Source organism: Manis pentadactyla, chromosome 13 (assembly GCF_030020395.1).
Source record: "Manis pentadactyla isolate mManPen7 chromosome 13, mManPen7.hap1, whole genome shotgun sequence".
NCBI classification, from domain to species: Eukaryota; Metazoa; Chordata; class Mammalia; order Pholidota; family Manidae; genus Manis; species Manis pentadactyla.
In genome coordinates this window covers 5421930-5445474 of record NC_080031.1, presented here as the reverse complement: position 1 = coordinate 5445474, position 23545 = coordinate 5421930, and the positions used below count along the sequence as shown (strand labels likewise).

At 37.8% G+C, this 23545-nt stretch overlaps 1 protein-coding gene across 1 annotated transcript; it reads right to left on the bottom strand.

Moving 5' to 3' along the window:
• Positions 1-175: 175 nt before the first annotated feature.
• Positions 176-22143, bottom strand: ARCN1 (archain 1). Its single transcript, XM_036919925.2, has 10 exons — positions 21922-22143; positions 11993-12256; positions 11333-11512; positions 11008-11213; positions 10142-10306; positions 7986-8151; positions 6429-6576; positions 6002-6110; positions 3535-3739; positions 176-2132 (listed from the first exon to the last, which is right to left on the bottom strand). The coding sequence occupies exons 1-10, from the start codon at positions 22126-22128 to the stop codon at positions 2043-2045; spliced, it is 1740 nt and encodes a 579-aa protein (XP_036775820.2). The 5' UTR covers positions 22129-22143; the 3' UTR covers positions 176-2042.
• Between the last annotated feature and the right edge of the window lie 1402 nt (positions 22144-23545).

The window sequence follows — 23545 nt, the reverse complement described above, 5'->3', positions numbered from 1 at the left end:
TGTAAAAAAACACACAAGGAGGAACAACGCTACCTGTAATATGGGGGAAAGGCAATGAATAGAGATTCTTTTCTCTTAAAAAAAAAATACCATTAATTTTTAACCTTAGATCCCATTACACTCATCCTGAATCAGCAAGCAGACACCAAAGTATGAGTCAAGTGTCTAATATTCATTCATTTTATAATACTCTTTATTTGATTAAAGAATTTGCCTTCTTTGTGTACATTGGAATGTTATATTCCCTATGTATTTTACAGGGTTACAAAACGTCTCATTTTAAATATTACCCCAAAAAGCAACTTCAGGAAAAAAAAAGTTTTTGTGAAACTAAACCTGACCTTTAAAAAATCATATGGACAAACAACTCTCAAAACTGGATTAATAAGATTCCTTGCCTACTTAACTACATGACAGATTTCTTGTCCCAGTCCCCATCCTCAAAAAAAAACCTCATGTGGAAACAAACTAGAGATACGGATTCTTCCCTGATGCAGTTAAGGGAAGGGAAAGGCCGGAAACTTCTTTGGCAAACAATTCCATCTGTGGCCATTCGTGGATGACTGCTCTGATTCACTCACGGACGCACTCTCTGCAGGAAGGGCCCGATGATGTTCTGAGTGGGAGTGGAACTCGCCAACCAGCTGAAGGTGCACGGCTCACCTAGTCATCTGTCTTCCCCCTGCTGGTGGCTGCAGCCCGGCAGCACCCCAACCAGCACCACTGAGCACAGTACTCAGTTAAAGCTGACACCAGACTGGCTGACGTCATCTTCTCCGCTCAAAAGTAACGGATGAGTTGGGGCCAAGAAACCACCACTACATGATGACGCTCAGTAGAAATGGTGTGGGGGAGAAAAAGGAAGGACTTCAGGAGACAGCAACAAATAGGCTGGTGAAAATGTATTGGGCATGCCGGGCCTGGAATATGTATTAGCAACCCTTCCATACAAACATAACCAGCTGCCTCTTGAAATGCTGAAAACCTGGTGGTAGGAATGAAGTCCTCTTTATAGTTCAGGGCCAACAGGACTGGCATAAAGACCTGCTGAACCCACAGCCTCCAAAATCATAACCTTGTCTCTGCTAGAAAGGAAAGGACTGATAACACAAAGAACAGCCAGGAAGAGGAAGGTGGTGAGTTTGAGGAATGTGAATGGATTACAATGACCGTGAGCTACTTTGTTTTAGTTGAAGTTACCAAAATGTGGAGATCTGGAAGCCTGGGTAGTGCCAGCATCAGACACGACTACTTCTGGAAGTGAAAACCCTAAGTGGACATAACCATTCTCCTTGCAGACATCTTGAAGTGGGGGCTGTGCTCTCTGAAAGCTGCTTCTCAGCTGTCTTTCATATTGACACAAGTGGGACTCACACAGTACTGCTCTAAACTGCAGGAACAGGACTTGAAGGAAAACAACTTGGCAAAGGAATGGAGCAATGAATGGACCTAAGAAAAGGAGTAAGACATCCTTACATTTAACTTCTAGACCCCATACCCTTAAGCAATTCACCTGTACAGTCCAAATATCAAGAATGGACTGGATCAACTTGTTCCAGGAGTGACAAATACACTACTTCTATACAGACAACCCGGGGCTTGACTCAATGTATGGAAAGAAAAAAACGGAAGGTAAAGGAAAGGATATGACAGGTTAAATCTTCTGCAGAGAAAACTTGTTAAAAACAAAGTATGAAATGTAACTCTACTGAGAGATTAAAATAATGGCGCAACTTAAACAAAGCATAGATGTTTAGCTGGGGCGTTCTCTGGAGAGCCTGCTTTCCTGTTGGCCAGTAGGATCTGCCAAAGAAATCAGCAGCCTTTCCCTTTATGTTTGTGTCATTGTTTTGCCAAAGAACGTGTCCATGACACTGAAACACTGAGGGTGAGGTGAGGGTCCTTGCGCGCAGAGAATCGTGCACTGTACCAGAAAGAAAGGGTCTCCAATGGCTTGTTGATTTGGAAAAAACTCTTCAGCCACTGTTGGCTTCTTCTTTATTAATTTGAAATTTTTCCTTTTAGGTTCCCTCTTCTTGGTATTACAGGATTTCATACTTATCCACTACGAAAGTGGTCTCTGTGGAAAACCTTACGGGGCTGTTGCCGTCTACCAGGGTCACTTTGGTAACCTAAGAAAACAAAGAGTAACGTACAGCAGGAGAGTTGAGTGTCCAAGGTACTGACTAAAATCTCAGCACAGATCAAATTCCCTAAAAGCAGTATTAAAAACAACTAGGAAATACTTTAAAAAGTTCACAATAGTAGCTTACAGCATCCCTCTTCCCCACAAACATGGGTAACCTGCTCTCTAGACAGAAAAGGTAGAAGGTAGCTGCTGGGAGATGCAGCGTGGCATCAACATCAAGTGAAAGGTCCAGAAGGAGCAGCCACTGCCTGCGTTCTGCCCTGACATCTATGAGGCTCGCAGACATTGTCAGGACAATCCATTCACATTTTAACCCCAAATGCAATATTCTAACTCTTCATTGTTGGTTTGATTTACTCTTCAAGTCTCACTAGGCTGCTCTGTCATACTTATTTTCTAGATATGACTGGGTCCTTCTAATGATACTTTGCTTTTTTTTTAGTAATAATAAACATCTAATTTAATGAATTACCTATAACAATAATGCCTGTAATGGTACGAACACAACACTTGAACCATTGATTCATATTTTCTAATGAGGTTTTGAGAAAGCAATTTATATTGTCCTAGTCTTCAAATGGTCCTAACAAGAAAATGTACTAATTTCTACTCAATTATATGCTTCCCCATACTGATGGGGTTATGTCAATAATTGAGAGGGGATAGAGAGGGAACTGCTCTTTGGAATCATCCAACAGAGGAAACTATAACTTTTCAAGCACTTATGGGAGAGACAGAGACCATATGAGAAGACAGTGCCAGAATACCAAGGAAATCAACAGAGAACATGACAATTTAAACTGAGTCCTTGCAATATAACCTCAAAAACTGGAAGAATTATGAGTCAAAAAAATAATGATCTAAAGGACCAGTCAACAAATTTCCACTGCTTTGCCTACTTAAATGACATGGTTTAATTAACAGAATCGGCTCATGATTATCTGTATTAGTGAAGGGAAGCTGTGGGATGAATAATCCACAAATTGTATCCATTTGGATTAGAATCACTTTTTTGGGCAGTAATGTTGCCTTCAAATAAAAAACTTTCTTTCATTCCAAGTGTCACTGCAAAAGGCATTAAAAAAACCATGTGGGAGTGTTTCGGCAAATGGATTTTAAAATATATGACTATAAAAAATAGGCAACTAAGAGATATAAATCTTGCACAATCCCTTTTATATGCATTCATATTCAATTTAGGGGAAAACGGAGGTAAAGCACATGAGGAATTTGACCGAGATCATATAGCGAGTCAGCAGTTAGCAGTGGGATATGCAGGGGACAGCAGCTTTTCTGATTTCTTTCTCTGCACATGAAGCTATGCTGCCTACCTGGCATCTGTCCTATCATTTTCCCCATGTAAGATCTCTATTAAAACGGGGTACCTGTATGTTACAGTAATTTTTTTTGGAGATGAAGGAGACTTGAACAGGGAAGAAATCGTTGGGCTGCCCAGCAATGCTGAACTCAAGGCTGCCACTCTTATTTTTGGCATCGATCACTGGCAGGCACCACTCCAAGGTATTTCGTCGACTGTCATGTCGATACTCGCCATCGATCTCTCCAATGACCGGTGCGCCAACACCAGATCTGTCAGGAGAAATATCCAGGTCGAGTTAGCTGTCCAGAGCTGAAAGAACTCTGCCAAGGAAAACCAGCCCCCAATTTGACTATGTTCCTCAAATTCTGCCCACCCTTTTATCTAGGCCCAAGAAAAATGAGGCTTCCTCATCACTTCAAGTAACAAACAAATTCCTAGAGCCTTGGCTAGAGGGTGTCACTTATTCCGTTTGTAGATAAGATATATGCAGATATGCCCATAAGCTGCTTCAACTTGTGGACCAGATCTGGAGCCAGCAGGGGACTAAGACTGACAAAGGCGGCAAGTGGGATATAGTTAAATAATTCCTGCACAATTGCTTTGTTGCCCCATCAAGAAGGAATTTTAACATAATGTGTCTTCATAGGTGACAATGGGGGGAGAAACAGGCTGACAACAGCAGGGGGAAGCTTACTGGGAACAGAGATGAATCTGGGACTTTGAGAGGACTTTTCAAAAGATTAAAATGTTTCAAAATGTATCAGCTAATGCCAGCGGATTTTTGTGATTTGCAGTCCAGTAAGTAGACTTTTGATGTATGAGTAACTCTTCTCTACCAGTTTATGTTCTCAGTTCTATGTATGTTTCTTTTTTGCCCTTGTTTCCAATTCTGATTCTGGTCTCTAACTTGATCAGTTTTAGACAACAGGGTAAAATTGTTGTCTAAAGATCTCTTCTGGAAACTTGCAAAATGGAACCAAGATACAGGAAACCACCATAACCACAATTGCATGGTGGATAGAGAGGCCTAAAAATTGTGGCATGCTAAAAATAGTCTAGTAAAATAAAATCCTGACAGAACAAAACCCACACCTGTCACCAGAGCCCAAGTCTTACAATGGTTCAAGGCACCCATCCACTGCTCTGAAAGAATAACCAGGATGTGAAGAGTAAGATGTTATCCCATTAAAGGGGATATTGGTAATAAATGTATTTTTTAAAATGGAAATAAGAATGATCAAAACCAGACTTGGCCATATAAAGGTCTGAATTATCAAAAAGGGAACAAAATTACAAATTAAATTAGTGCCCTTTTCTCTGCAATAACTAGCAATATAACAGCAAAGATACACTAAGAATGCACTTACAGGGTGTTCATAATTAAGCCCTATATTTAATCATGGGGGAGGTATGAGAGGTAAAGGAGGGGAACCAGGATTTATTGGGGAAGTAGTAACAGTGCATGCTCACTGGAAATGCCAGTGAGGACATGAAGTCAAGGGAACGAGTATTTCCAATGATGCCTGAAGTAGGTCATTTCAGCACATTAACAAAAACTTACTAAAATGAAACTTTTAGCGGTGGACATTTTTGTTACCTTAATTATGGTGGTTTCACGGGTGTATACACGTCAAAACTTATCAAATTATACAATTTAAATATGCATAGTTTATTGCATCTCAATTATACTTTAATAAAGCGGTTGTAAAATTTACTGAAACTATTGTAGATATGTTTCAGCAAGACGCAATAGTTGCCTTGAAAACATACTCTCATCTTTAGCTGAAAGTTTAGAAAGCAGAGTGAAAGAAAAATTCAGTCTGACCTACTCAATTTCTTTAAGAGTTACAAAACAAAACAAAGTTTGGCTGAGGAAGTGGCTCCTCCTTCCGGAAATCTTCATACTCCAAGAACAAAGTGAGGACCAACATCTAAAAACAGCTCTAGAACTACAACTGGCTGTTAGGTTTGGTTTTAAAGTCAGTAAAATGCATTCCTTTTAAAGTATACAGTTCAATGCACCCTGACCAATGTATATCCTCTTGTAAGTACCATTGCAGGTTATAGAACATTTCCCTCTTCCCCAAAAGTTCCCTGTGCCCCTTTGCAGTCACATGCCTTTCCCTCTACCTCCTGATTTCCAACAGTAATATTTTTTGGAATGTCCTGTAAGTGGAATCATAGAGTATCATAGCTTTTTGTATCCAGCGGCTCATACAATGGGCCTTTTTGTGAAGCAAGTATTTTAGAATAGATAGCCAGCTAAGTGCTGCCCCAAAACCATGTCCCAAAAGACTAGTTCTATAAACCCAATATAGAAAAGATGAGTATGACACTGATGAACAATGACTTCAAAGGGGCATGGGGGGGACTTGATAATATGGGTGAACGTAGTAACCACAATTTTTCATGTGAAACTTTCAGAAGAATGTCTAGCAATGATACCTTAATAAAAAAATAAAAATGAAAACAAAAGTAATCAAAAAAAAAAAGAAAGAAAGAAAAGATGAGTATGTGGGGGACACACTTACGGGAGAGGGATGGTGATAACCACATCATTCAGTTCTAAATTATCTTCTTGTAGCTCATACTCTATGTTGACGTCACAGCCATTTCCGCTCTCTGAGGGCCAGCAATTAACTGAGGAGAGAAGCAAAGCGGGCAGACTAGAAAAAGGTGTACATTAGAGAAAGAGTGGAGGAAAGTTAAGATGGCAAATCAGGGCTGACAACTTACAGGCCTTAAACATCCTAACGTAAACCATTAAAAATAACAGTTTCAAAATTAAAGCTACTTAGTGATTAAAATACACAAAATGCAGCACTGAGTCCATTGTGAAAGAGGGCCAGGATGTCAAAAAGAACTTGGATGTGACAACGAAGGTAGGAGTGGACGCACCAGGGCTATTTCTAGTTGTCAGTGCAGACTAGCTTAGTGGGACTGGCCGAACGCACTTACTTGTCAGGGGAATAAAAGATTCCTCTGTGGTTTGTAGTCTCCATTTCAGCACCCCTACGTCGCTATTGACTGGAAATGACTTCTCTGGATTCTTCAAGCCGATTAGAGATTCTGCAGTGAAAAGTTTTTTATCCACATTTGGATGGGTCTGAAATGAGAAGGGAAAGAAAACTTGTGGTGAGACAGGAAACAAATTCCCTCTGGTCTTCCATATAATCTAAACATCTAAAATAGGGCTCTTAATTCCAGTTCTGATTTTGAAAAAAAGATTTCCTTTCTTCAAAGACTTTTAAAATTATTCAAGACATTTAAAAAATAGTAATAAAATGTAATTTCAACTCTAAGCCATTTTGTTTGTAATTGAACAAGTTAATTTTGACAAACTTTTAATTATTGAAAAATAACTGAAAAATTTAAAGAACTTTAACTAAGTCCTTTCCAAAATTACTTCACATAGATCAACTTCATGGTGGGGCTAAGCCTGCCAAGTATAAGACTGGGGTCAGATGCTGATCAGCTGCACGGATCAGATGGCAGCCTTGGCCTCACACTCAGGAGGCAGGAAAGGGAAAAGCTCTGTGGAAAGCTTAGTTGCAATTTTGCCCAGAGAGCTTAAGTTGTTCAAATTCTGGCCAAGTAAAATGGACTAATCTTTTAAAAAGAAGTCTTATTAAGAGAAAAAAGTAAGAAGTAACTTTTGGATAGCTGCCTACATACACCTGAAGAGCCAGCAAAGCTGATGTCAAGTAATATAAGCATTACTTTCAAAATACAACTTTGTGCTGATTATGGTGGGAGGGGAAGGAAGAAGTAGACAGAAAGCACACTCCCTTCCTTGAAAAGGCTTTGTTCTTACAACGAGGGATATGAGAACAACCAGCTAAATAAAATGTGGTAAGAACACCTGTAATAATATAAAGAAGCTCTTCCATGTATCCAGCAGGAGGAACATACATCATTTATTTTGTTAAGTATTTTATGCAATTTTCAAATATACCATTAGATACTGCCCTTCAGCTAACAAAACAAACACTGGTATATTTACATGGTGGCAGAAAGAGTAAACTTAGTATCATAATCTGTTTTAATAAAATACCTATTAAGAACTCTGCTGTGTTTTTAAAACTATATTCCAAGCAATATCCTAAATGTATTATTTTATTTTTTTCATAATTTTTGTTTAATGGTAATCAGACATTAACAACTTATTTTGAGGTGCTGCTAACTATATGTATCAAAATAACCAACAGATAACTATCTCTGCACCTTTGTATGAAGTCATTTATTAGATTTCAAAATGGCCTTTCACTTATTCCAATATTAAAAGGCAAATAAAGCTGCTGTCAGTCATGCTCAACAAGCCTGGGAAGGGATTTATTGCCTCAAGGAATCCACTGCATGTAATAAATTACCTTCTTTCCTATGCATCTAGAATGGCACTAGTTACACAACTTAAATAATTTTCTGTGGTTCCTATGAAGAACTCCAGGTGAGAAAGACTGTGGTAGGTAGAAAAACAAAAGCCTTAGTACTCCCTTAGCAAAAGCGTCTACACACCTGCAGCTGCACCCCTTTCTTATCTTCATTTTCCACATGAAGACGAATTCGGCCGAACTTATCATCTGAGATCCTAAGCATGATCATGCCATGCAACTCCATATTCTGCAACCCTCCATCTCGTCCACAGGTTAGTGTGATCTTTTCCTCAATCTTCATGTGCACACTGTGAAGAAAAAGAACTAAAGTTGTTCAGAAAGGTAGAAACCAGAACTCCCTTTCTCCAGAGTTTAATGGTAATTAGACATTAACAACTTATTTTGAGGCGCTGTTAACTAAACGTATCAAAATTTTAAGCAGTATCCCCATTAGTCCAATAATTCCTCATCTTGCAGATAAATTCTCACCCATGCAAACAACATACTAAGTTATTCATTGAAGAACTGTTTGTAATAGCAGAAGTTTGGGAACAGTTTAAATGTCCATTAACATGGGACTGCTTAAATACATTAAGGTACATTCACAAAAATGAGTATTAGGCAGCTGTGAAAAAAAGGAGGAATAAAGAAGATTTTAATTTGAAAATAATTTCAAAAATTGGAATTATGCCAGGAATACATGTATACCACTTTTACCTATTGTTAACATTTTATCCTATTTGTTTTATCATTTGCATACTCTCTCTATATTTGATTTCTTGTTCCTGAACGATTTAGAGGCAGAATACATGTATCATGGCCCTTTACCCCCAAACACCTCAGAATACATTTTTTAAAAATAGGGATATTCTCTTACATAACCAAAACACTGTAATTTACTTCATAAATTTACATTTATATAAAACTTTAACCTACCATCCATATACCAATTTTGTCAGCTGACCTAACAATGTCCTTTAAAGGAGGACAAAATCCAGGCTAGGATAAGGTATTGCATTTAGAGGTCATATCTCTATAGTTTCAAATAAGAAAATTCTTATCTTCAAAATAATTAAGTTAAAAAAGCAACTGGATAATCTGCCTAAGTATGCTACCACTTATGTATAAAAAGAAGAAATATATGTGATACTTTTAATTCATCTATGATACACACTATCCCCATCAGAAGGCTATACAAAAAAAACCTAGTTACTACTACTTGTCTCTCAAAAGAGAAGCTTGTCTGGCTAGATGGCTGGAAGACTTTTTGCTGCAATACCTTTGAACCTTTTGAATTCTGAACTATATGAACATATAACCTAACTTAAAAAATAAGTAAAACAGAAAGTGCTGCTGCTATGGGCAATTATTAAGTACAATCTATCCATATTCTTCACTAAGGCTATTTTTAGCTAGGTAAACTGTAAAGGCATTTTAGTATTTTATAATCTGCTTAGAATATTCTGGCATCCTACTTTATTCTCTATTCCAACCCCAAGTCTTCCCAGAAACAAAGACTTGAGACTCAAGACCACAAAGGAGTGTATCTTAAGATAATACAGAATCCCATTTGTGTTCACAAGTTTGCTCCATGCTCAAGAGGCATTTCATTATTTAGAAAAGAGTGTCAAGTCCTCTCTAATAGGTACTTATCTCCAACATCTTTTTAAAATAGTGTCAAGCCTCTGTCCCACTCAAAGGACCAACTACGATAGCACAGGAACTTTACTAATTTGAGAGACTTATCCCAATGTGACCCTGTTCATTTCACAGAGAACATGACATACTAAATACTCCTATGCACACCTGATAGAGGTATCCTTCCAGACTCATTTTTCACCTGACCTCAAAACCATTGGCAACAGTAGAAGGTCTGGGCTTCAAGACAAGAAATCTGAGTCATGAATATGTGAACCTGATAACCACCACTTAAAAATGTTACCAACGAGTACCATAGTCCTCAGAGAAATCAAAATATTCTATACTGGGTTTAAATACTTATAAGCAAAAGATAGTATGTTAATTTGCTGTTAAAGATACATATAAAGTTTGTAATTCATTCTCCTTAAAGTTTAATTAGAAGAAGACATGCCAAAATACAGCGCAGGGATCATCATAGCTTTAGCCCTCTAACTCAAGTGCATTTTAAGAGATAAGGTACACACTAGGCATGAACACAAGTTATTTTTAATTCAGACAGCAGAGTTCTTAAAGGTAAGTTCTAAACTTCATGGAAAATAGATGACTAAGAGCCCCTAATCATGGTTTAAGATTCTTGCTGAAAAAGTTCCTACTTACCTTTCCATATTAATGGGGGGAGCATGCACTTTGGTTGCCTCAGAGGTACGCTTGCCCAGATTGGAGGACATGATCGTTTCACCTTCAGATTTCAATTTATCCACAAAGTTATCTACTTCCTTTCCTTTGGCTCCAAGTTTCAAAGCCTTGCTGGGGCCTGAAGGCCTAAGTGAAAGAATACAAAATAAGAAAAAAATACACACGATTAAAAAAAAAACACCAACAAACAAAAACACACACACACATCAACAACCCTGGATCAATGGAGCTTTCCCTGAAGCTGTTCTTTAAGAGGAATGTAACGGTCTCAAGGGAAAACCCCAGCATCCTAGTATTCAGGGGACAACTAGACCACTTCCATGAGCCCAAACTGGCAGCTGTGTCCCTGTTAATATGTAAGCTTCAGGTACTCAAAGACTAAAGGCATACTTTCATAAGCATGCATGATCAGATGAAAATTCTGTGTCTTCCATCCAGATAAATATGCCTGTGTACAAACAAACTTCTGCACACCATTCACAGACTCTCTCTGAAATCCATGCAGGAACACCAAGATTAAAAACCGATGCTCTATAAACAGTTAAGTATCCCCTCCTCTCCTAAAATAAGGCAATTAATTCTCATAGGAAAATGAAGTCACAGTATAATATGTAAAATAACTCTCTTTTAAATAAAAAGAAAAGGACCACATTCAGATTTCTCCTTTACCCCCATACAGTAGGGCCATATTTAACATCACATCTTACTTTATCATATCACTCATTATTTACAGCTTGCCTAGAAATCAGGTCTATCATGCCAAAGATATATGTATATACAGCCTTCACCTGCCATTCCAGGATTGCTGGGGATACACTGAGTCATACCTGGCTGGTGCAGGTGCCACTTTTGGTTTATCAGTTTCAATGATGGTCTCTGTGATTATGGCAGCTGTGCTGCCTCCAGATACTGCAGAGCTTCCAAATCCCCCAAATCCTGGTGCTTTCTTGCCCTGTCTCTCTGCATCTCTTCGGGCCTGTTGTAATTCCTTTGCTTTACGCCGCATCTCAGCCTTGGCTTCACGTTCTTGAGTCTATGAAGAGATATACATGGATGTGGCTTTGAGTACAGTCTATACTAGCAAATAACAGGAATATGAGATGAAGCCAAAAAGACATAAAAACCAGAAGTCCCAAAGAAGACCCTATTTACCTCTCTGACTGCTCTGAACACCTTCTCCTCATGAGAATCCATTTCTGTGAAGGTTCTGATCTGTGCCAGGTTCACATTCTCCCGGTATCCCAGAGCGACAATTTCATCAAAAGCAAAAATCAAATCAAAACAGTGCTCAGATATTTCATTCTCCTCTAATGCTCGGCAATATTCAGGGATCTAATCATGGACAGCAATGGAAAAAAAAGATTTAGAATTTATCTACAGTTATGTTTTCCAAGTCTTATCCTTTAAAGTACATCAAGTTCAATAAACTTGAATCCCTGTCTTAGGTCCTACTCTTTAAGCAAGATCTTGGCATAAAGTCTTTGAGTAGCTATATCAGTAAGTCTTATCTAAGGAACATTATCTAAAAATACGGCCAAACACATGTCAAACCACAAAAGCAGATTAGAGTAAGAACTAAGAAACAAAAGGGCAGTCTCACATTCCCTTTTGAGATACTTACAGCCTAGGAGAACACCCAGTAAATATCTGCTGAATGCGTAAGGAGCTGTGTGTAGCATTAAGCTGAGGTGGTTGCTGGGGGTATGGAGCATGCAAACTGATAAGCAATCAGTTGCTTTGGAGGTAAAAACTGTTTCCCACAAAAAATGTAAAGCAAAAATCTGTAATCTACTATCACAGGAGGACTCTTACCACTCTTGAGAAGAGCCTTAGGGTCTCCAGATCTTCTAAGATGTTGCTGTTTTTGGTAGTTATCAGTACCATGTACAGTTTCTCCATAGGCTGGTAGACATATCTTACACTCTCTGTTTCAACAAATGTATGTTGTTTTCCAGTGTTCATGAGCTTTGGAAAAGCTGCTAACAGGCCCTCAATCCTAGTTCGGGTCATCTCCACAAACTGTCGGGAAACAATAGCCTTTCCTGCTTTTGTGCAGACTGCTGCTGCCAACAGCACCTGCGAGAACATATGTATAAAAAGTATTATTAATTATTTCTTCACATCTGTTTTCTCAACATCCTCAGATCTTCCACAGAATAATGCACTCAGTTATTTGGTGACATTACTAATGTGAGAATGCTGAATTTCAAACTCTACTTCATAGCTTTTTTCATTATAGTTATGTAATTCATGAGACAAAGCAAAAGTAGAAGAAAATGAAGGTATTATTCCTACTTTTCAATAACATACCTAAAGAAAACTCGGTCAATAAATTCATTTTTTCCACGTCTACACATTATACTATTAATGGGTCCCCTGTGACTCAGAACTGTGTTGCTCTTTGTTTTGCCAGACACATTAAGAGCAGTTTAAACTTCTAAAAAGAGATTTTCCACAGCCAAAAATGAGGTCTGATCAGGCAGATTAAAAATTTATAAGAAGCCCCTGACTTTTCTTTCATTTTTTAGCGAGGACATGGAATCAATTAGTGAGTCTAAATTTATCTTCTGCTCTTTGATTAACCCTCCCATCCCACCCTATCCTAGCTCCAGATATGTAAACAATCTGTAAAATGAAAAACTAAATGACTCTATGTTTCACACAGGTTTTGATACTGGCCAACAATCAACACCAACAGCCTTTTCTGAGTCTGGCATTCATTAAACAAAACAAATAACCAAAGGAAGAAGAGACTTCAAAAATGCCAATAGTAGGGGAGTAAGAAAATTAGGGACAATGTTAACAGTTTCTCCAGGGTAGGAACTCAAGAATTCCTAAGTACAAGTAACAAAAAGACTATACATTTTGGAAGCCTCACACAATATCTGAACTATCAACACCCTATTGGGAAGGCTTCTTAGCTTTACAGAAACCTGTCTTCTACAGATGAGCAACTTGGAGAAAAAAAACAAGTTTGTCAATTCAAATAAACATTCTTAGAGTTTCAACACATCAATACAGTTTTATAATAATTATAGAACACAACATCCTTATCCATCAAGAATGGATAATTAGGGTATTTGAGAGATATTACCATCACCCTTATTTCCAAGATACTAGATAAAGACAATGTATATTGGAAAAGTGACCTATAACTACTACAAATAACTTCTCTCTGTCAAATGATTTTTACTTTTACTGACTGATTTACTCCCAATAAATACAGATTCTTTTCATGTGAAATCTCAACAGATGAGATTTCACATGAAAAGTTAACTGCTCTATTTCCCAAATAACTGCAAGTTTAGAAAGAAGCAGATTTAAGGGAGTAATACAATTCTGTATATGTTTATGTTTCTGTCAACTCTACATTGAAATTACCTTATGGTAGCCTAAAAAGTTTAAAAAAGTAGTCCTAAATCATACTTAGAAAGAATCTTGTTTTGTAAATCAGTTCCTTTTAAAAAGACCAGAAAAAATTTAGACATATAGAGAGAGGTATGGAATATAAAAATTACCACTTATTACTTTAGGAGTGACAAATAAACTAGCTTAAAAATCAAGAAACATTTTTTTCCTGAAATATAATTTTTCTAAATAAATAATTTGTACTTAAGAAATATATCCTTCACCATCACTGACTACTTAGGTGGTTTGTGCCTTCACCTACGGAGGAGGCACGATGATATACTGAGGGTAGTGAAAGATCCCAGAAAAAGAAAATTGCAAAAATGGTTATAACCCTTATTTCCCAAAAGAAATCCTCCACTCCATGTCTTTTTGTTGTTGTTACTATAAAATTTTACTTTGTAAAATTCAGTTCTATTAAGGTACAATTGACATATAAAGCTGTAAGATATTTAAAGTATGTATCATGGTGAGTCCATGTCTTTAACTTTATTTTTTATTATTATAATTTTTTAGGAGACCAAAGCAGAGACTTTTATTTAGAGAGAAAGCGAGAGGACAGAGCTCCTGGCTCAGTCCAGGAGGGGACAAGAGAGTGTCCTCCATGTCTTTCACTTTAAATTAACAATGTGAGAGTAAGATTTCTTCAAATAAGGGCAAGGTTTCCTGTAATTTTTAGTACACAAATAATAAAACCTTAATCCCTAAGGAGAAGAAATTGACCTAAAATTTTCACCAGGCCACAGTATTTGTTTAGAAGGCTAAGACCCAATGTACTCAAGAAACTTCACTTCACATTAGTTTTTATAATAGGAGGTTCATATTTCAACCATCTACATATTTATGGCAAAAATATAAAAAAATAAAAGTGTAGTAGCTGCTCTGGCTTACCAATGACAAACAGGTAAGTCTCTGTACCGGTTCACTCAAGGTTCAAGTGTCACATATGTCCAAATAAGATAAGGTTTATGCCCCAAAATGACCGCCCCAAAAGGAGCTGTTCCACAAAAAACTTGTATACAAATGTTCATAGAAGCATTATTTACCAGAGCTAAAAAGCAAAAACCCAAATGTCCACCTGATGAACAGAGGAACAAAATATGGTATACCATCCATACAATGGCATATTACTCAAGCCATGAAAAGGAACAAAGAACATGCTACCACGTGGCTCAAGTTTGAAAATATTATGCTAAGTGAAAGAAACCCGATGCAAAAGGCCACATTTTACATGATTCCATTTATACGAAATACCCAGAACAGGCAAATCTACAGAGACAGAAAGTAGATTAGTGGTTGCCAGGGGCTGGGAGGCGACATGGGGACTGACTGCTAATGAGGACAGGGTTTCTTTGTTGAGGGGGTGGAGTATGAAAATGTTCTAAGTTTAGACAGTGGTGATGGTCGCACAACTTTGTGAATATACTAAAAAATCATCAAATTGTACACTTTACAAGGCTAAATTTTATGGTATGTGAATTGTATCTCAATTAAAAAAAAAAAAGGAATGGAGGAAAGCAAAACCCAGAGCTTAGAAAAGACTTAAGACCCATGTAAAGCAATCGCAATCGCAATATATAGATCTTATTTGAATTCTGAGTCAAACAACTACATAGAAGTTATAAGACAACTGGGAAAATCTGAACAGTGAATGAACAGTTAATGGTATCAAGGAATATTGATCATTTTTAAGGTGCAATATGCATTATCAATTTAAAGTATTTTCAAAGTAAGGAATACTTTCCTTAAAACTAAGAGTTGTGTAAATTCAAGTCCTTCTGTCCTACAGCCTCTCATTAAAGATGCGCCCTCAGTCACTTTACGTTGAACATTTCGATGAGCTGCGTGGGGTGGACATTCTCCAGTGTCGCACCGTACTACTTTTGCTTGTACTAATAATATAGGCTCGCCTGATTTATTAACTATCCTGAGGGTCAGAACTCACAATTTCATGTGTTGGATATCAATTGTAAGTATTTCTTTTAAAATCAATTGCACTAATGTTACACAAATGAATTTTTATGACTTGAGATAAAATTTCCGAAGTATCAATATCATATTTGGATTAAAAAAATGCTGAATAGCAAAAAACTTTCATATAGTAGTTCTAAAAAACTGGTGATTCAAAAACTGGACCTAGTGATGATGATACTTGTGAAGAATTTGGATATATTGTTTCATGAATGTAAGAATGGAAAAAAGCAACGAAATCCTCAATTGAAAATCTTATGTAATTTTAAATACATATGTATAAGTAAGCAATTAAGTATTTTAGGAATACTTTGGACTATTTGTACTACACTCCTAAACATTTATATATTCCAACCGGCAAAATACTTTTCTTCTTTATCTTTTTCATCAGGAAAATGGGGATTCGCTTAAATCTGAGATCACCTCACACTGGTTTCTCCTTTTTCCAAAAACTAAGTGAACTAGAAAGTGTTCTGCATTTGCAAATCATCAAGTTGATACAGCAGAAAAACTCAATGACTGGAAGTGAAAGGACCTGGAGTCCAGTTTTTGTTGTTTTATTTACTGTCTGATCTTAGGTTACTCACTCTCTCTTAGCCTCAGTTTCTTCTACGAAGTGCAACATCATCTGACCACCTCACAAAGCAGTTCTGAGAGCCAAATGAGCGCAGCTGACCCGTGAACAACAAACACGGGTTCAAACTGCATGGGTCCACTTACACACAGACTTTTTTCGATGAATACATTGGAAAAATTTTTGGAGATCTGTGACAATTTGAAAAAAATTTATTTTCTCTATCTGTAAGAATACACAGTATTAATACATATACAAAGTATGTGTTAATTGACTATGTTATCAGTAAGGATTCTGGTCAACAGTAGGCTAGTAGTAGTAAAGTTTTGGGGGAGTCAAAAGATGCTTTACTTGTGGGGGCAGGGGAGTTGGTGCCCCTAACCCCTTGGTTGTTCAAGGTCAGCTGTATAATGAAACTGTACGCCAAAGCTCTACACAACTTACATCACATATAGTCATAATGCAGAACAGCACCATTAATAATAAACTTGCAAGAAATGCATTTCATTAAAAAATGGTATCACTTCAAGACAACAGGTTTTTACCTTTATGGGTTTGTCAACATTTTTATATTCAAATAATGGACACAGACTCTCCCTATAAAATTTTACATATAATTTCAAGGAATTCAGCTTTTCTAGAGCAGTAATTCTCAAATGGCCTGGAAAACCATTTTATGCAGTAAGAAATATTACTAATAAATGGGAGTATATTGTAAATGTAATCCATGTAGAGCCCTTTCCCACCAAAAAAAAGTCTGAGAACCTCAGTCCTAAGAAGTTATGGTTCTCACCTTACAATTTTATGAGCCTTTAAAGGAATAACGTTAAGTCCCAGTTAAGTAAAGATATTAAGTATAGCACAATTTAAACTTAGGCAATCAGGTGTCTATCTAGAGAAAGGATGGCTTAAATCAAACCTTCAGACAGAAATATGAATTTTAATACAAAGCCCGTATCTAAAATATCTAGTAACAACAATCTTGTTAGAAACAATGTTTGTAGGTTTCAGAGTAGTTCTCAGGCAGCTGGAATTTAAAAAACCTCCACACCACAGAAAATTAACATCAACGGCAACATGAAAGAGAAAAAGGAACAAAAGGTAACCTGTAAGTAGAAAGGTGTATGCTGTGGAGAGGAGCGATTCATCTACTGGGCTTTATTGAATGGAGTAGTCAAAGGCTAATTAGAGATATTGGCATCTCCATATTAGCAATATTATGATAGGAAGTAACCAGATTATTTATTGAGGCTGCTACACACAATAGATGCTCTCCAGGAAAGCTAAGAGAAAACTAAGTGGAAACAGATTGGCATTCTTCTATCAAGAAGCCTACCTAGTAGGATCTTAAAGATTTTTTTTTAACTATATATGGTGACACGTTAACGAGACTTAATGTGGTGATCATTTTGCAATATACACAAATATTGTTATCATTATGTTGTACAACTGAAACTATACTGACACATATCAATCAAATCCCAATAAAAAAGAAGTCCAGTAGAGATAAGACACAAACATAAATAACTGTAACACTAGGCAGAATGTATTAAGTAATTTGCTACAGGAATTCAGAGGAAGAAGAAATTACTACAAGGGTCCAAGAAGCCGACACAGGTTCCTACTCACTGTATAACTCATGTTACATGGCTGGGAGGTATGGTCACCTCTAAACAAGATATATTTAACCTATCCAAACTAATATTCATTTTCTTAAATCCTCTGAACCAATAAAGCTTATCTTCACATCAATGTTTACTGATGCTTAACAATTATTAGAAGGTAAATTAATTTTCCTACTATAATTAATCTGATTTTTTTGGGGGGAAGAATGAAGTATGATTCTCTATAAAGTTATTTTATTTATTCTCTACATTTTTGAGAAAGAACTTAGACCTAAAAGGAGCTTTCAAGAGTCCTTGATTGTTTTATAGATGTAAAAACTGAGGGTCCAGAAGTTAGATCTCTCTCCAAAACTGTTCAAAATTAATTAATTCCCTACTAAGTTGAGCTTCGTCAATTTTTCTCTTAATAATACTTAAAATGTTTTAAGTATATTACTGTTTTGGGATTAAATAATAACTATCTCCTACCCAGGTTTAACTACATAGACCAGAAAGTTCCCTGAGTAAAGAAACCTGGAGAATTAGGTAATTCTAATTACCTCTGCCACTAATTATATGACCTTGGATAACTTAATTGCTCCTTGAAATATCCCTAAAATAAACGTTAATTTATATGAAACCTGAAGTGCCTTTGCATATTTAAGATTCTGTAATTCTAAGCATTTGAAAACTTTACAGCAACAGAAAATGTACAATACCTTCACTTTACACCCAAATACTCCAGTAGTTAACTACATTGCAACCATACTTTTACATTAATATTAAGCAGTTAGAAGGCAAACTGCCAATCAAAACAAATGTGAGATAAGCTGCATGTCACCCCATCCCCAACTGTGATAGAGGTCCAAGAATAACAGGTATAAATATGCATAATTCCCTAAAAAAAAATGTCAAGGACTTCCTCAAACCTCTAAATGTTTCAGTATTCCTTACTTCCAGAATTAAGCACTTTCTTCTTCATAATTCATTGTAATCATTATATATACATAAAACACATATATATCACACATATTTATGATTCATGAACATATTAAGGCTGGTTTCTACAATGGTCACAGAGGATCATTTTATCTTTCCTTTGTTTAAAATCAGATTACTTATAGTATGAAAATAAAATCAGAGGGAAGATCACAATAAAATCTAGACCACATGCAAAGCCTAAAACTTTTTGAAAAGTTACTCAGTGAGATGAGAGTTTCACACTCATCACAAGTTTCTAGTCTAAAACAAAAGCTTGTAGAGAAAAAAATAAAAGGACATCGTTCTCAGTTTCTGCAGTAAACTTCCTATTTGGACCGTATGATGGCAAATCAATGGAAACTCAAGGAAAATCCTTCTCATTCTTTGTTGTCCTCTCAAACAACAATAAAAAAGATCAAGAATACCACAGCTGTGGAGCTGCTGTATTGTGTATGACAAAGGGAAAAAAAGCAGTAATAATCCCCTAATTGCGAACTGTTATCACTGTGTAGGATTTCAGTTTCTCCCCTATCACGTGTGTATCAGCCACACAAACCCAAACCTAGCTTTCTAGTAACTAATGACTCTGGGGAGCTAAACTCAGTATGATCATTTATACTTCAGTGTCCACTACAGTGAATTTACTCATTGCCTATACTTAGTAAATAAGACAAGAACAGCACTCTGTAGATAGATTTTTACAGACTAGTGCTACCATGAGACTTAATATTAAGTTTATACAAATGTAAGTTTACTAAGAAAAAGAAAGGTCTATAATGATTTCTGACAAATGTTAAGAAAACAAGAACACGTTCTCACTAATGTGCAGAAAACCATAAAAAAGATCAAGTCAAAAGATGCCCTTTTCTGTACTTCATTTTATAACAAAATCATCGTTTGTTTTTGCATTTCTTCAGTTATTTCTCCACAAGGAAGGACTTCACAGTGTAGGAATTTTGCACTAACGTCAATAACTAAAGATAAAGGAAATTTATTTTTCCAAACTCAACATTTATGTACTGATAACTGCAATTTACTCCAAAATGCATTTAAAACAAGAGAGGGATGGACGCTTACATGTGTGATAAAACAAATACAGTGAAATGTTAATTACAGAATCTAGCAGGTGGTTACATGGGTCACTAAGATCTTTCAGCTTTTCTAGATGTTTGAAATTTTTATTAAAAAATGTGAAGGAATAATCAACTTTCAGAAGTTTGACACAACTTTTAGATCCAAGAAATCTTATAAAATGTCACCCTATTTGGACATTTCTATTATACAGGGATCTCTTCATAAGAGTAGGACCGAAAAATATTACACAGAAATAACAGTTAACAATGTGTTAAGACTTAACAGAGCAGAATGTACTGAGATAAATTGTTCTCCAGAGTACATAAATCTGTGGGTATCTGGATCATGCCAAGTACCTAGTAATTCAGAAATATAAGCATATTTAAACATGACACAACTGTATGTATAAGCACGTGTTCAAATAACATGCAAAATTTATATTTTATCACCCAACATCTAGGGTTTTACTATCCCTTGATTATTGAGGAATTAAAACTACTCAGTCCCAACAGTGACTGCAATGGGGTATGGGGGGCAGCCTTGATAATTAGGGTGAATGTAGTAACCACATTGTTTTTCTTGTGAAACTTTCATAAGAGTGTATAATGATACTTAATAATAGAAAAAATACAAAAAAAGAAAAATACTAAGTCCCAAGAACTTTTCAACAAACTTTGGTAAAGATTACCTATATTTGGTTTACGTAATACAGAGATTTAATTTTGCTATTAAAATTGTAATATGCTCTAAAAATGCGGTACAAATACGCAGGATGTAAAAGGAAAAGGAGTTTAAAAATCATTATGCAAATACTGAACCTCCTAGTAGAAATGAAAAAAGGTATTTTCGGAAATTTTATGTCCAACATTAAAGTTTTATGAGGCAAACCTGCTGGATCTAATTTATAAGCCTGAAGCTGTAAAAAATCTTTCAGTGATTTAAAGCCCAAGCATGAATTCCCCACAGCCTAAAAGTTCTCATTTTAAAAAAGTTGTCAGTAAAACTTGGTATGACTGCCACCAAATTATATTGTCACCTCTCTAGTGTGGAGGCAGATGCTTTAAATCAACATATTAATCTACTGACAAAAAAGAGAATGAAAAAGAAAAGAACATCCTTCACAAGACTGAAGAGCATAAAAGTGCACTGAAAAATAAACTACTGGCTCGTCTAGAATCAAAAGAATTTTTCCTACTTCATAAATACCCACAAACAGGAGAGATAAAGAGAGTTCATGGAGTCAGGCCTGTGTTTTGTCCCACCCTCACCCACACTGACTTCCCCCACCTCTACAAAAGATGAGAACATCTGAAGGCCAGTAACAGGTCCCAGAGCTCTAACCCCTTCTTACTCCTCCAGGGGGATATCTGATGACGATATGCCACATACACATTTCATTTCACCTGAACGGTTACGTTCCTAGGAGAAAGGCCGTGTTCTCTGTAACTCGCGCACACTTCCCCAAAGCTCTATACGCTGCGTATACCCGCTGGGTAACACTGACACATGGACACTGCTCGGTTCTGCAGAAAGCACGGAAGGTTTCAGACACTTGGGTCCTAAGAAGTTAGTCGTTTCTGTTCTATACCTGCTTTCGAACTTCAATTTCCCCCTTTGGAACAGACAAAAGAATTAGTCTTGAATACCAACGGACCTGCGTGTCGAACGTGAATGGCCCACCGAGCACCGAAGAGGAGAGGTGAACCCCTTACAGAAGGCAGGTCCCCCCGCCCTCCCCCCCACAAGAGGCCCGGCCCCCCGAGCCCAGGCGCCAGGGAACCAGCTGGACATTGACGAGGACCGCGGCGCGGCGTCCAAGCGACACCACCACGAGGTTCTCGCGGAGCAAAGCCCCGGGCCCGGGGGCCCGGCAGAGAAGGCCGCCCGGCTGGCAAGGGGCGGGGTGTGGGCGCGACCCCAGAGGGGCTGGAGTCGGGTCTCCGGATCGCCCGGAGGGCCGGGCACCGGGCGGGGAAGACCACACCACTCCCCGAGCCGCGGCCGGAGCGCCCGACTCCAGGACCTCGGGCAGCGAGTCCTCTGCCCCGGGGCCAGGCCGACCGGGCGGGAGGGCGGGAGGGCGGGCGAGCGAGGCGGAACACCGGAACTCGGCGCGGCCCGGATCTTACCATGGCGAAGGCGGTGGTGGGGCGCCCCCGCGCTCCGGCTCCACTGGCGCTAGGGCTGGGGCAGGGGAAGGGGAGCGCCGGCCGCTCTGGACCCGCTGCCCCCCTGACAGGAGCCGCCGCCGCTTCGCCTCTCGCCAAGATGGCGGCCTCAAGCCACGTCTCCAACCGGAAATGGCGCAGGTCAAAGGGCGAAGGGCGGAGCGCCATGGGAGGAGAAATTGTGGGCACCGGGCAACGCCGCCGCCCTTGCCAAGGAGGCGTGGGGGCTCGCCCTCCAGCGTGGGGCCTCGGCCTCTCTGTTTCCGTTTGCTAGACCCTCGTTTGCCTTGCGACACCTCTTAGTGTTTATAAAGCTCTCATAGCCACTGTATCATTTAATATACAAAATAACTGGTGTGCATAAGGGACTAGTACCCAGAATATACAAAGAATTCTTACAGCTCAGTAATAAGAGAGAATTCAATTTAAAAATGGGCAAACTAGACATTTCTCCAAAGAAGATATACAAATGACTAATAAGCACATAAAAATTTGCTCAACATCCTAATCCTTAGGGAAATGCAAATTAGGGCCACAGTGAGATAACACTTTAGTAAGGCTGTAATAATAAGTGTTGGTGAGAATATGGAGAAATTAGAACCCTCCTATGTTGCTGGTAGAAATGTAAAATAGTGCAGCTGCTTCAGGAAATAGTTAGGCAGTTCCTCAAAAAGTTAAACATAGAGTTATTATATGATTCAGCAATTCCACTCCTCAGTATATAACCAAGAGAATTAAAAACATATGTCCACACAAAAATTTGCCCACTAGTGTAGATAGAAGCATTATTCATAATAGCCAAAAAGTGGAAACAATCCAAATGTCTATCAATAGATGGATGGTAACAAAGTGTAGTATATCTATCTGATGGAATATTACTCAGCCATGAAGAGAAATAAAGTACCGATACATGATACAACATGGATGAACCTTGAAAATGTTATTTTAAGTGAAAGAAGCCAGTCACAAAAGACCACAACTTATATGATTCCATTTATATGACAGAAACTAGGGCTACAAGGGGGCCCATTTTTTTTGGAGTGATGAAAATGTTCTAGAATTAGACAGAGGAGGTGGTTGCACAACTTTGTAACTATACTAAAAACCATTGAGTTGTGCACTTTAAAGGGGTGAATTTTTATGGTTTGTAAATTACATCTTTAAAAACGATGAAAAATACATGGCAGTTACTGTGCTTACCTCCATTTTGGTGAAGAAAAAGATGAAAAGTTTAGGAAATTTACCCAAAGTTCTAGGCCAATATATAATGGAAATAAGACTCAAATCTAATCTTTTGAGTCTCTTGGTAGTTCTCCCATGCCAAATGTCAGACTTACAGTATATGTGAGTCAGCAGTTCTTCCCTATATTTTATTCCCATATCATTGGCTCACCTCTACCACACTCATCCACTGCTGCAATGATGGATAAACAATCTTTTATTGTTTATTTGGGGTCATGTACTTTACACACACTATCTCTAACCCTTTACAACAATCCTGATAAGGTCACTTAAGATAAAAAAAGTGAAGCATTTGCCCACAGTCACTCAGCCAGGAAGTGGTAGAGCCAGGATTCAAACCCAG